The sequence below is a fragment of the Phoca vitulina genome, unplaced genomic scaffold, assembly GCF_004348235.1.
Source record: "Phoca vitulina isolate PV1807 unplaced genomic scaffold, GSC_HSeal_1.0 scaffold43, whole genome shotgun sequence".
NCBI lineage: Eukaryota > Metazoa > Chordata > Mammalia > Carnivora > Phocidae > Phoca > Phoca vitulina.
Genome location: NW_022589746.1, coordinates 1,465,339 through 1,480,090, shown reverse-complemented (window position 1 = coordinate 1,480,090; position 14,752 = coordinate 1,465,339). Strand labels below are relative to the sequence as shown.

General features: G+C 50.0%; 1 protein-coding gene across 2 annotated transcripts in view; it reads left to right on the top strand.

Moving 5' to 3' along the window:
• The window catches only part of PGBD5 (piggyBac transposable element derived 5), a 97,993-nt gene that overhangs the window by 72,110 nt on the left and 11,131 nt on the right, over window positions 1-14,752 (top strand). For both annotated transcript variants that reach the window (XM_032430451.1, XM_032430450.1), the window contains exon 4: window positions 14,369-14,549. In XM_032430451.1, the coding sequence (XP_032286342.1) occupies window positions 14,369-14,549 (181 nt within the window). The remainder of the gene's footprint in view (window positions 1-14,368; window positions 14,550-14,752) is intronic.

Genomic DNA, 14,752 nt, shown 5'->3' with positions numbered 1-14,752 from the left:
TAGAGCGAGAACGGTCCCCAGTGCCTCTCTTTGTTCCCTGGTCCAGAGGGAGGGGCCTGTGGTGGGCAGCAAGCAGGGAAGGACACCTTGCCTGTGAGGAGCCAGAGCATGGAGGGAGCCACCATGCGGCCTGGGCAAGGTTCTCTTTGGTTTCACGTTTCTCTTTAGTTCCCCTGTCCTTGGTTCTCCACGTCCAGAGCCTGGTCTGATAAGTTTTGAAAGTCCGCAGCCTGGGCAGGTAGGTGGGGCGAGCAAAGCTGGGTGGAGCAGCCCCTTCCCCGGAAGAGCTTGCTCGCCTCCATCCCCCGCGTCTTCCAACAGCCTGTGCGGTCCGAGCGCCGGAGGGTGGGTGGTCCTCCTCCCCGGTGCCCACTTGGGGTGCCCGCTGAGGTTGGTGTTGGGCCGCGCAGAGTTGGCACTTCCTGCTGCTTCTGTCCCATGATCCTGGGCTGCCTCTGCCCTCCTCCTCCTGAGGGCCAGCAGGGGTCCCGGCTCCTACCAGTTCCAGAATGAACTCAGCCAGTTTCCAGAATGACTCTGGATCCGAGCATCCTCCCCACAGAGGGAGGGGGTGGGGTCACTAACCAGCATGGTCCCTGCTGCTGCAAGGTCCTGTGGTTCCCCTCTTTGCAAATGCCATGTGGGGTTGTAGACACAAGAACACTGTCTTCGTTTTAGTTTGTCAAAGACATTCTTATCCTCCGTGACTTTTCAACAGAGAAGCCCAGTTGCTGAGCCTGTGGGAGACTGAGGCCAGCCTCTGGCATGAAAGGCCCTTTGCCATTCTGCTGCTTTCCCTCGGTAGCAGTCTGCCTACCCATGGCTTTCTGAGGTTGGCTGCGTGTTTTGCTGCGGCCAGCAGGATGCAAGCTGGAGTGAGGCATAGAGAAATCAGAGCAGACGTGCAGGATTCTCCTTGTGCTTCTCCGCTCTGCCCACGAGAGAGTGTCCAGGCTCCATCCCTGAGGTCTGAAAACCCACGAGCTTTGGGACCTTTTCCACATGCCACTGAGCTTCCGTGGTGGTTCATTACACATTGACATAAATGACCCAGGGCCTATCAGTTTGGGCCCACAGAGCTGGCCAGACAGCTCTCTTCCAGTTATTGAGGCACAGACTGAGCTGATGTCTTGAAGGAACAGTGGATGTATAGGTGGGTTTCTAGCAGAAACCAAGGTCTTGCTTCGGCTTGGCTGTTTCATTCCGCCAAGACTCAGCTTTCGTTGGCCGGACTGCATCCTTCTGAAGCACGGTCAGGCTGAGGATTAGCTCCGCTGGAAACATTCTGGGCAAAGGGATAGTGAGGGGAAGAAAGTTCCACATTGGCCAGTGATTTCTCTGGTGGCTCAGGAAAGGTTAGTGGGAAAGAATCAGGAGCTCAGCACAGCCAGCTCATCCTGTGCGTCAGATGTGAGGCCTTTCTCCCCACAAGGGCATCTGGGTGAGGAGGGTGAGCCAACGGCTAGACAAGAATAATAATACTGGGGCGCCTGGGTGGCGCAGTGGGTTGGGCATCTGACTCTTGGTTTCGGCTCAGATCATGATCTCAGGGTCATGGGATCGAGCCCCATGTCGGGCTCCACCTTTAGCAGGGAGTCTGCTTAAGATTCTCTCTCCCTCTGCCACCCCACTTGTGTGCTCGCTCTCTCTCCCTCTCTCAAATAATTAAAATCTTTAAATAATAATAATAACGGTGATGGTTGTTTAGAAGAACTCCGGTATTTTCCAGTATTTTCCTGGGAAAGGACTGTAGGGAAGGATGTGATAGGAGGGAGGTAGAAGGAGAGATTATATGGATTCATTCTGGAAGTTAAGGGGTTCATATTCATTTCTGAGAGTGCAGGAGGTGGGGGTAAAAAGTTTTCAGGAGGAAGAAGCAGCGAATGAGGCCGCTGAGCTCTGGGAGCTGCAGAGAGCAGGTGGGACCCTTGCGTTGGTGGCTCTCTTCCAAACCTTCCTCCGGCAAGCTCTTACAGAGGTGCTGGCTCAGACTGCTGGACCCGGGCTCCCACTTGGCCTCCGTGGAGCAGTCCTGCAGGTCCGCTTACCTTAAAAGTCCTTCCATCCGAAATGTCTATCTTGGTGTTCTGCCATGCACCAATCACTTTACCGTGGAGACACCGGCCTGTGACCCTCCGGGCCATTCACGTCGCTCTGTGAAGTTAGTTACCGCCGGTAGGCCCCAGGCCTTTTGTCTTTGACAATCTGGTCACCTCTAATAGGAATGGTGAGGAATGGATTATGTGTTGTGTATTGTGGGGGTTAAGGAAAGGCGTGGGCCTGTCCTCAAGGAGCATTATCTTTTTTATTGTGGCACAATATGCACGGCATATACAACTTACCACTTTAGCCATTTGTAAGTGTCTATTCAGTGGCATGAAGTTTATTCACAATGTTGTGCAGCCAATACCACCATCCATTTCCAGAACTTTTTCATCATCCCAGGCATCTGGGCGCATAGGTCTTAGCCTGGGGGATGATACACTAGCACGTAGAAAGAGTGAGTTCCCCGTGAGCAAAGGCACTTTCCACATGCACTGTGGATGCCGCTGGCGCCGGAGGTGGGGTCCCTGGCACCTTGGTTTGGTTGAGCATTCAACACTGTGCCTCCAAGCTTGTCACGCTCCCCCTGGTCAGGCTTGCCCCAGGCTCTCCAGCTATGGGCCTGTGGACTCCCAGTTACAGATAGTTGAGTGACCAGGACAGTGGATGTGCTTTGCAGTCCTGGGCCCCATCACCATCTGTCTGCATCCCATGCAGGGACAGCACGTCAGTCACTCTGTCATTGGGGGGCTCTGCAGGATGCAAGGTGCTGGGGAGTGCCTGCTCCACGTCACTCCCTTCCTGACTTGGCCTTTCTGGTTTGACCCCCTGATCTCCGCAGGGCGCAGAGGTTGTGATGATTAATTTTGTGTGTCGGTTTGGCTGGGCCACAGTACCCAGATATTTGGTCAAACACTATTTTTGATGTGTCTGTGAAGGTGTTTTCTGGATGAGATTAACAAATCTGTAGACTTTGAGTCAAGCAGATTACTCTCCATAAGGGGTGGGCCTCATCAAATCAGTTGAAGACCTTAATAGAAAAAAAAAAAAAAACTCATCTACCTGGAAGAAGAGGGAACTCTGCTAGAAAAATGCCTTTGGGTTTGGATTTGACCTGCAACCTGGGTCTCTAGCCCACCAGCGTGTCCTGCTGGACTTACCAAGCCTCCATTATCATGTGAGTCTCAAAATAAATATCCATCTCTGTTAATAGATAGAAGTGATTTTATATATATATGTTCTATATACATATATATATGTATTTGTTATATGTCTATCAATATATATATATATATATATATATTGGTTCTACTGCAGAGGGTTTTCCTGCAGTTCACCTGGCTTAGAAGTAAGTGTTCTCATAGGAGAGACAGATGTATTTAAGCCATTCATAAATACAGCGTGACAGGTGCAGCATTAGAAATGCATGTACAGCGTTAGGGGGCCATAGGCGGCTCCTGGGGGCTAAGAAGGGCTCCTCGAGGCGTACAGAATAGGGCACTCAGAGGGCGTCTGTGGCAGCAGGGGGTGGAGGGCTGGAACAGGAGCCCACGTCCCTCCCTGCAGGCCAGGTGCTGAGGCGCACCTGCTGAGCCTGACACAAGCCTTTGAACACTATATAGCTGTCCTTACTTTACACCAGGAAACACGGAAGCTCCAGAGAGTAAGTCACTTACCCCAGGATTCAAGGCTGAGAGGCCGTGGAGCGGAAACGGGAGCCAAAGGGCTGGCGGGCTCCCCGTTCTGCGGTCTCTGTGCAGCCCGCGTCCTGCTCCCCAGGGCCCTCTCAGGAAGGGAGGAAGAAATAACAACCCAGCTTGGGCATTCTCTTCTCTCAGACACGGGTGTCCAGATGGAAGGTATTTCTCTGACTCACCTTTCAAATGTCCATTTAAGGGGAATCGGGGATTGTAGTATATTTACATCTACGGTAGAAAGTCGTCAAGGCTAATGGAGGCCCCTTTTACCCCTCCCGTGCCCACAGCCTGGCATAGACTCACGGAGGATCTTTAGGCCTTTGACTCCAGGCTTCCATAGCAGTGGAATGAGCAGGCAGGGAGTCACATAAAGGAGGCTCTGAAAATCCTGAGACACGGTCGCTCCTTGGGCTCTAAATGCTCTGTACCATATGAGACCAGAGCTAATGCCTTCTTTTTTGGTGGAACCACTGCCATTTCCAGATTCGAGACTTACAGTGTGCTCGAGTGTATAGTCTTGTGTCCTGTGTCACAGGTCTGCCAAGAACTGTCCCCAGCCTCAACACACCCTCTAGTTCCCGCCGTTTGCACAGGGTCTCTGAGAAGGGGAGCCCGCCAAGGGGACAGACTCACCTGTCCCCTCGTGTGCAGCCTCCCTTGTGAGCTGGGGAGGACTGGAAGGAGAGATTTATACAGAAGGTGAGACTTCCAGTTTCCGGGGAACGTCCTGTCATTGACGGGTTGGAATTCCTTAGTTTGAGACCTTAGTTCATCTTGGAAGGCTTGTGACCTTTCTGTGGGGTCAGAAGTCTCTATAGGGACTGTTGTTCTGTCTCTACTAGGTCAGAAAGATTAAGAATCCAGTAGGAAAAATTGGCCAACAGTTTGGTTAATGTTATATTGACCCACGGTGACCATAGAGCCCTGAGATTCTTTGAGGAAAAAAAAAACCCAAACTGGTACAGTCAAAAAGAGCAGATTTCTCCTATTTGAATGTGTTGAACTAGGCCACCTGCCTGCACAGTGTGAGATCCAGGGCTCCCAGCGAGGGCAATTGGCAGGCAGGAGAGCCCCGAGAAGGGGGTGACAGATGAGCACAGCCTTAGTGAGGGACGTACGATGCTCTGCCCCCCAAAAAGAGAGGCCGGGCAGTCTCTAGGGGTTTGAATGGCTGCCGTGTTGAGCAGGGACAGAACCATTCTGAATGCAAAGCTGTGGTCTCCTGCTCAGTGAACTGACATTCACTGGAGGTGGTCGGGCTTCAGAAGCCAGAATCCAGGATGGAAACTCCTAGGCTAAAGGACCCCCAGGTCCCACACCCTGCCCATCCCCCACCATATCCAGGCAGAGCCCAGATGGCATCTGTGAGGGGTGCTGCCGTTGAGGTCCCTGCACCCCGTGTTGTGGGGGGACTAGCTGATCTAGAAGCATCTCTCTTCCTTTCAGCCTAATCTGTGGGGTCTCGACAGCTTCTTCTGGGGTTCAGAAAAGGGTAATTGGCATCGGCGGAGGGCCTGCTACGTGCCGGGCTCCGTGCTTGGGCACTTTCTGTGCATTACTCATTTTCTCCTCACCGGAACCATGTGACGTAGGTAGTGCTCCCGCCCGTTCCACAGCGAGGAACTGAGGCACGGTGAGGTGAGCTCCCTTGCCAGGGTGTCAGCCGTAAAGCCGTAGACCTGGGGTTAAATGCAGTCTTTCTGGCCCCAGGGCCCACCCTCTTAAGCACCAGACTGTTTGAGAGAATTTTCCTCACTGTAGACAAAAACCACATATCTATTTCTTACGCAACTTGATTGTTATTTGACGTCTTAGCATCAGCTGTCACCGATCTCTCTTATTTTGAGACCTACTTTTTATATTGAAAGAACTTGAGGAATTTGCACTGGTTTTTGTCCTTATTTGATTTTTCATCTTTTTTATATTCTAAGTGAATGAAATCTTTTGCTCCTGACCTGTCACTAACTGGATTAGCTTGAAATGCGAAGATCAGAGTGGGATTAATTAACTAGAGTGGCTTTTGCTTATGGAGTCAAAAACTGGGTAGGACGGGGCGTTTGTCCATCTATGTTTAATTGCGCACGGGGAGGACGCGAGCTTCCATCCTGGCTGGGTTGGATGGAGTTGGCTGGGGAACAAGACATTTGTCACATCATCTCTGCATGTCCTCAAGCAAGTAGCTGAGAACTCATCTCTTCCTCAGTCCTTTGGGTGGGGTTCCTTAGCCTAGCCCTCCTCACCATGTCGGGATTCGAAGGTGACAATAAAGCACTCAGTGAGTCAGACACCAACTGGACCAGATCAAACCCTGGCCTTCTCCCCAGGGAACTTAGACTCTACAATTGCACTGATGTGAGTGGGTGCAAAGAGCCCCCAGAATGCTAGCACCCATCCCTCCTCTGCGCCTCACCAAGATTTGAGCCTGTTCTTGCAAGGGTCAGTCGTGCTGAAGGTCCAGCTAGAGAAGAGGACAGCCTTGGCCACGGTCAAGGTAAGAGGCAACGAGAGAGAAAATTGGTGGCAGGAAGTCAGCAATCAGGTGGTGATTTGCAGACCTTGCTGGAAAATAAACCAAGGGTGGCATAAAGCGGCCAGAAGTTTCCATTTTAGCAACTACTAGCCCATGTGACTGTTGAGTACTTGCGATGTAACTGGTATGACTGAGGAATTGAATTTCTCATTTTACTTAATTTTGGTTAAAATAAAACAGCCACATGTGTGTCCAGAGGCTACACCGTGGATATAGAGCTTTGCTATTTTAAAAAGAAATCACCTTTACACACAGCTTTCACTTACAGACAATGGCCTTGTGAGGTACATAGAGTATAAGTGATCCTTACAAACTGGGAAACCGCGGCTCAGAGCAATTAAGTGATGTGCCCCAAATCACATAAGCCAGTAAACAGCAGAGCCCTTGCCCACAGAACCCCGCGCTGTTACCTTCCTTGTCTCCTTGTGGCAGACTCCATTCCTCTCGTGGCGAGTGAATGTTGCTTACATCTTACAGCTCTCACGAGTGGCCGCCCCCGGATGCCCCAGTGGACAGCCTCCCACGTCACCAGGAGCTCATTCTGCCTAATGTCAGGGAGCATAGACCGTGCACACGCGCCCTGCTTCCCCGCTGTGAGGATACCACCCTCCACCTGCTTCCTGCGTGGCTAGTGAATAAAGGGTTCAGGCAGAGGATCACAGACCCTAGTGATGAATGACTCCCCCGTCCCCAGATATGCCGTGCTCCGACAGGTGCACGACAGCAACAGGGAAACCGGACTCTCTTCTGTTCCGGTGGTCAAGACCAGCACCGCTGAACCAGGTTTTCCCCGAGACAGGGAGAGTGCCGAAACCCCAGTGGCAGCTTCATGCGTGCATCTTAATGAGCTCTCAATCCATCAGTTTCTGCAGCTGTCACCAGTGTTCTTTTGAGAGGGTGGGGTGGGGGAGGGGTACAGGAACTAGGCCCCACCTCTCCAGGTCTTGGGGCATCGCACAAGTGGGCTGACATAGTCCTGTGTTCCCCCTGTGTTACTACTATAACCTATACTTCCTTTTTTTAAAAAGATTTTATTTATTTGACAGAGAGACACAGCGAGAGAGGGAACACAAGCAGGGGGAGTGGGAGAGGGAGAAGCAGGCTCCCCGCTGAACAGGGAGCCCGATGCGGGGCTCGATCCCAGGACCCTGGGATCATGACCTGAGCCGAAGGTAGTTGCTTAACAACTGAGCCACCCAGGCTCCCCTATAATCCATTTTTCCTACGATCCTTTCTGTTGTGATGTCTCTAAAATACACAACATTAGTAGTAACGTTCTGGGGCAAAGCGTAATGCGTGTTAATTTTCTTTTCTTTTTTAATAAATCTGTATATTTAAAAGTTAATAAATCATAGGAGCAAGAAAAGCCTTTTTAAAGGAAAAGCTTGGCAATTGAACGATACATTTTTCTGCCCTAAAGACACTTGTCAAACAAGCTCGTGGCTCAGATAGTACAGTTTCGGCAGCAAATTCTGAATTCTCGGGGTGGGTGATGCCCTCTGCCTCTGCGTGCCGGTGGGACTGTTTTAGGGTAAGGATGCTCTCTCCAGATGCGTGTAAGGCGAGACAGGACTTTTGGGAGGCCTGCCAGCCAGCAATTACACGCCTCAGGGAAGGGTGTTTCTACAGAGAGCGCCCCGCACAGAGTACGAGTGTGTGTGTGGATGTCCAGCGATGCTGCCTTTCTCCCATCATGCTCTTTAGGGCAGGCTCTCGAACCCGGACACGATTCCTGTGTGTGTCTGCAGCAGCTGCGGCGACGGTGGAGCGGGGATAAGAGTCCATTGAAGGCGATGGTTTTTTCATAGAATTACAGACTTACTCATTCAGCTCAGGAGTACTAATTGACATCTTCGACCAGCTGAAGTAATTCGATCTAAGCACACCCAGACCAGTGGGACATTGGCCCAGAGCGACCTGCAGACGAGCCGCACGTGTCAGGCTGAGCCCTTTCGTGGCCAGGTTTTGACCGCCCAGCTAACCGTTCTTCTGAGTTGTGCCCCTTGATGGGGACTTTGGAAGTTACAACTTTATATGTTACTTATTGAAATGTAGATTCTATTTCATATTCACTTTAAAAATAAGCTCACACCAGAGGGGAGGGGGTGGGGGGATAGGAGCAATAGGTGAGGCGGATTAAAAGGAACAAACTTCCAGTTATAAAATAAGTCATGGGGATGAGAAAAGTACAGCATAGGGAATATAATCAGGAATATTGTAATAACTTTGTGTGGTGACAGATGGTGACCACACTTCTTGTGATGGCCATTACACCTGAAGTTAATACGTTATTATATATGGTATGTTACATATAACACTATAATATTATAGTGTAATATATATAATTATATATTATAAGTAATTGTATATAATATAAACATAATATAGTGTATAATATATATTATAATATAGTATATATTATACTATAATATTATAGTATTATATGTCAACTATACTTCGATTAAATGTTTTAAGAAATTACACCTAGCAAAAATTAACTCATGACTTTATAGCAGTGAGTGCCCCAAATTTGGGACCAGGCCTCAGTCTTCCTCCAGATCTCCTAATAGGAACGTGAAGACCTTTGCTTCTGTACCTCTCCCCTGCTCCTGTGATGGAGCGGCCGAGCACCTGCTCCTTGGGGGGAGACTGGCCGGAATGTGAGGATATGCCTGTGGGCACAGACTAAGCTCTGCCACTCCAGGATGGCCGCGTAACAGGACTGCATGCCACTGGCTTTTGGGGAAACGTGTATCTCCCAGGGGAGCAAGAAGCTGGCCCCGACCGAGAACGGTCACCCTCTGCATGCGTGTGCTTATTATAAGCACAGGGTCTGTTAACAGCCACTGACTTCGATCGGGGTTGTCTTGGGAAATAAATACCGCAGGTTCCAAATGCACCTGTGCTTGAGAATCCTGATAGGGAAGTTCTTTTGTAATTATGCATAGTCATTTTGTGATGAAATTGTATTATGTGTTGGGCGTCTAAAAACATAAACATTTCAAAATATAATTCCAACGTAGAAAAATAGCCACTTGAGGATAGAGTCAATATATCTATATAAACACACACAACACCCCATTTTATAATCTCATTACTTCAGTCAGGAGGATATTATGAACCTTTTACTATGTTATTAAATAATTTTTCTAGATCGTGATTTTTAAAAAATTGCACTGTATTCCATTATACCTACATATGATAATTTTAATCAGCCTCCTTTTCACGTGAGGTAATTAGGTCGTTGCTAATTTTTTTAAAGATTTATTTATTTGAGAAAGAGAGAGCACAGGGAGGGGCAGAGGGAGAAGGAGAGAAGCAGACTCCACTAAGTGCAGAGCCCAATGCAGGGCTTGGTCTCACGATCCTGAGATCATGACCTAAGCCAAAATCAGGAGTCAGATGCTTAACTGAACCACCCAGACACCACAGGTTGCTAATTTTTTTGCCATTATAAAAAAAACTCTGAGAAACTTGTCTTATATATATATGTGTGTGTATACATATATATGTATACATATACATATATATGTATGTATGTACGTATGTATATATACGGCCTTGGGTGCATTTCTGATTGTTAGCTTCGATTTAATCCCTGAAAGTGGAACTCATCAGTGAAATAGCCTCAGTGTGTTTAAGGCTTTTCATTCATACTACAGAATTTCTCTACAGAAAGAATTGTACCAGCTGACCATTCCCAGCAGTGACGAGTGGTCTCTCACCAATATGGGGGGTTCGGGTGTAGGGAAGATGGTGCTGCTGTTGGTCCACATACATGGTACATGGAAATCCGTCTGTTTTCCGGGGACTACAGCTGACATCATCACCACTCTGCTGGCTTTAATAAGATGGAGCAGCACTCCATCTATCAGCGATGGCGCTGGAGTTCTTCGGGTCCATAGAAATGCTGCATTTGAAGCAATATGTGGGTAGTGGGCAGGACTCTAAGACGCTCTAAAGATTGCTGTCCCTGGTACGCGCACACCTTCTCCTAGTTACTCCCCTAACGCTTTCAGGGAAAATGAAAACGTGAAAGCATTTCTGTTTCCCTTAAATCAGAAGGGGAAAAAAACCACTTTTCAAGTTGAAGAAGGTGCTTTAACATATCCTATTAATGTACTTGTCTTTACGCCAGTGCGGCTGTAAAATGTAGTTTTGGTATGGAGGAAGAGAGTTCCCACGGAAGCAGAAGGGCCCGTGAAAGTCACAACACAGCCGTGACACCAGCTCGGTTCTAGAGAAGTGGGCATTTGTACGGAGGGTGGCACGCGTCACCTTACCCTCGGCCCTGGAAGTGGGGAAGCTGCTTTTTGAGGTGATCTCAGTGGATGGATGGCTTCCAGCTTTGGTTACTGGGAAGGGTTGCAGATCGCTGGTGATGCCTTGGCCGCCTCTGCCTTGGCTGAGCTGGGAAGTACCTCCCTCGCTTTCAGCGACTTGCATCGTGCTTCCCAACTTGTCTTGCAATGAGTAGAAGTGGCCAGTTCCTTGAGCGTGTCTGAGAGGTCCTCGGTTCTCTGGTCAGGCCCTCTGGTTCCATTCTGAGCGTCACTCTGGCAGGACCGTGGCAGGGCCGGGCAGCCCCTGCGTGCCACCCCACGCCCCACCCCGAGGATGTGCACGCTTCCAGAATGCAAAGAGCAAGGGAGAGCACACCAGTCTGAGCAACTGAATCTAGTCTGGGAATCAAAGAGACATTTTGAAGGTACACCATGCTTTGAAGCCTGTTAGCCAGGCACCCGGACAATCCACCTTCCAAAGGACTTACTTTTTTTTTTTTTTTAAGATTTTATTTATTTATTTGACAGAGAGCACAAGCAGGGGGCAGAAGGAGAAGCAGGCTCCCCGCTGAGCAGGGAGCCTGATTTGGGCTCGATCCCAGGACCCTGGGATCATGACCTGAGCTGAAGGCTGACGCTTAACTGACTGAGCCACCCAGGCGCCCCCAAAGGACATATTTTAGTGCTGCAAATGCAGAGATGAGTCTCTGGCTCACCCAGTGCCCCAGCCGGGACAGCTCCCGGCAAGAAACTATCAGGAAGATGTGATCCTCTCTAGGTTATTATAAGACCCAGGAGATAATCAGTGTTTTCTTTGCTGTCAGGACTCAAGCAGGGCAGTGTTGTTCTGATGTAGAATTCAGCCTGCTCGTGCCAGTCTTTCATCCCGTCACGAATGAAGGGCTGCACGTGTATGAGGGGAGGGCCTTGTCTGCTGTGCAGCTTTGTTGGGGGACCTGAGGTTGGCGCATGTGTGGCTCTGTTCTCTCTGACCCCGACACGTTTCCCTGCATCTGAAGCTCAGACCCAGCTAAACGCTAAGGGTGTGAAGGAAATCTCAAAATCTCAGCGTTGGGAGGGACCTCGGCAGCTGTCAAGCCCAGCCCCGGTTAGCTGTGCAAACCTCCCACTGGGCCTGGCCTGGAGCCTCTCTGAGCCACCCGTTCGGGGGCTCTGATGCTTGAACGGAGTGTTTCCTAGCCATTTTTATGTCGTCACCTGGGTTCTGCCTTAGAAAGATCTTAATCGTCATTTTACAAGACAGCTCTCTGGCCAAAAGAAGAGGTTCTTGGACTCCTTCTGTGCTCCTTCTCCAAGTTTAGCGTCATCCCCTCTGTTATGGGCCAAATTGTGTCCTTCAAATTCATGTGTTTTAGTCCTAACCCCCAGTCCTGCGGAATGTAGCTATATTTAGAGATAGGGCCTTTAAAGAGGTAACTAATTAACGTTAAAAAGATGTCATTGGGGTGGGTCCTATGTGACTGGTGTCCTTCCAAGAAGAGGAGATTAGGACACAGACACAGAGGGACGACCATGTGAGGACACGGAGGAGAAGATGACCATCTACAAACCAAGGAGAGAGGCTTCTGCCAGCACCTCAATCTCAGACTTCCGGCCTCCAGAACTGGGAGAAAGTGCATTTCTGTTGTTGAAGCTGCCCAGTCTGTGGTACTTTGTGATGGCTGCCCAGCAGAGTGATCCACCAGCCCACCACCCCTCTCCTAACACCTCGTAAAAAGTGGCATCTAGAAGAACTGATTATGATTGGGCCAGAGAAGAGTAAGATGGTCAGCACCCATGTTATTAACAAACCAAGATCCCATTAACTTGGCTGGTCATGATACCAAGTGACCATCTCCAAAGGCTTTCGTGTTTGTTTTCTAAAACTATTCTTGCTCAGTCACTCTTTTTGCATCCTGTACTCGATGCAGTTGTTTTTTGAACTTGGTTGCAGGATTTTACGCATAGTCCTGTTAAACTTTGCCTGCCTTGGGCTGAGTGAGCCAGTGACTGCCCCCATGCCTCAGGGAGGCCTTTGGAAACCACGTGGGGTGTCAACAGGGTTGGGCCTGAGGGGTTCCCACAACACACATCGCATTCCCTGGTGAGAACCTGGGGTTTGGATGGAGGATTTCCTTTGGAATGACACGGAGGACAAAACTAACTGTCCCTAAGGTGGATTTCAGGATACACAGTGCCCAGTGTGGGTACGATGGGGTTTCAGGTAGGATATCTGGGAGAGGTAGGTATGAATCCGAGCCGTAGGTGCAGAAACCCATGGTGGTAGCCACAAGAATTGGGCCTTGCTGAAGGAGGGAAGACAGGTTCTGAGAAATGTCCTGGCTCAGCCAGAATCACAGGTGACATGTGACAGAGGCAGAGTTTGGCTTCTCTATCCCTGTGGTTCCTTCTTTATCGAAGAAATTTCTTCTGGGAATTGAGGTAGAAAAGGCATAGAGATCCCAAAATGAAATGTCAGAGTCCTGTCAAGTTATCTAAAAAGGTCTTCTGTGTCATCAAGCCATTGCCTGCGAGGCTGTAAGAAAGTAGGGTCCTCCCTGAGGACATCTCAGGGGAGTGTTTGGGACAGGATCAGCCCTCAGAAGATGAGCTTCTTTTGGAATTAGACTTAAATTCAAGTGTTCTTCATCTGGCTCAGGAACATCAGACCCTGTATTTTGCACATGATCCAAGTCATCTGACCAAGGACGGGTATTGTGGACAGGCTTGGGTCCTCCCTGGGGCCATGTTGGTTTTTCACAGCAGAGCATCATTGGCTGTCTGCATGGACAGGCCTGCACTGGGCAGTTCTGTTGTCCCCGGGGCCCCTGACAGGCACAGGCGAGCACCATTAGCTTGGAAGTGCTGACAGTAAAGACACCTAGAACATTCCATAAGAACTCTTCTCCCTGAAGGAGAATAGTAGTTCGTACCATATGGTAAATTCTTCATGACTCGGTCAGTCATTGGGAGGACCGCACTCTTCTTGAATCCATTCCCATTTCCTGTGATTTCCCCTTTGGTGATGTTCCTAGAAGATGTTCATGGGACAAAGAGTGTAAACATGGCTTGCTAATCCCAGCACATCCTCTTTGCTGGTCCTTAGCACCTCAGGTGAGTTTTTAATCCCTGATCCTGACTCCTCTTCTGCCTGTGTGGTGGCTTCTGTAAGGAATAAGGGCAATAGTAAATACAGATGCACTTTGTGAATTAAAAAGCTGTATTCGGGGGCACCTGGGTAGCTCAGTCAGGTTAAGCGCCTGACTCTTGGTTTTGGCTCAGGTCATGATCTCGGGGTCATGGGATTGAGCCCCGTGAGGCTCTGTGCTGAGCATGGAGCCTGGTTAAGATTCTCTCTCTCCCTTTCCCTCTGCTCCTCCCTCTCCCCCCCCCAAAAAACAACTGTATTCAAATGGAAAGTACACGGACCAGTTTATCCTTACAGGTAAGGTAGTCTTAAACTTTTATTTATTGTAAACTGAGGTCCCTTCCATGCTTCCGAACTGTTTGCACTGACCTCATTCATTACTTGTAATAGTTTGACCCTTTTCTTCTTTACCTTGACATGTCCAAACCTCGAAGTCCTGGCCGGACCCACCAGCTGCCTAGGCTGCAGGGTAGCCTTGGGAGTGACCTGGGGCCTCTGCGGGCTGAGGAGGTGATGGGGTGGTAGGGGCTGCCGAACCAGTGGCTCAAGGGAGAGGTGGCTTTCCCACCCATTTTTGGCCCAGTGAGGGCAGCCTGTACTTCCCGAAGCTTTGGGCCCCAGCCTGACACTCTGTGAGCTCACGGACTCCTGTGTGTTTCTATTCAAGATTTACGTCCACCTGAAGGAAGGCGGGGGCCCCGATGGGCTGGACGCACTGAAGAATAAGCCCCAGCTGCACAGCATGGTGGCCCGAAGCCTGTGCCGGAACGCGGCAGGCAAGAACTACATCATCTTCACGGGGCCCAGCATCACCAGCCTGACCTTGTTTGAGGAGCTGGAAAAGCAAGGTTTGTTGTGTGGCGAGCCGGTCCCAGCGTGGCCGCCACCCCCCTGGAGAAGCGGTGGGGAGGTCTGGGGGGTGCAGGTGCGTAGCGACCAGCACGGCCCATAGACCGCTGCGGCCAGGAGGGAACACAGCGGTTTCAGCCCGCGGTGTGCCTGCCACGTACCTGGACCCTGCCGGGCACCAGAGATCTGAAGGCACGCCTGC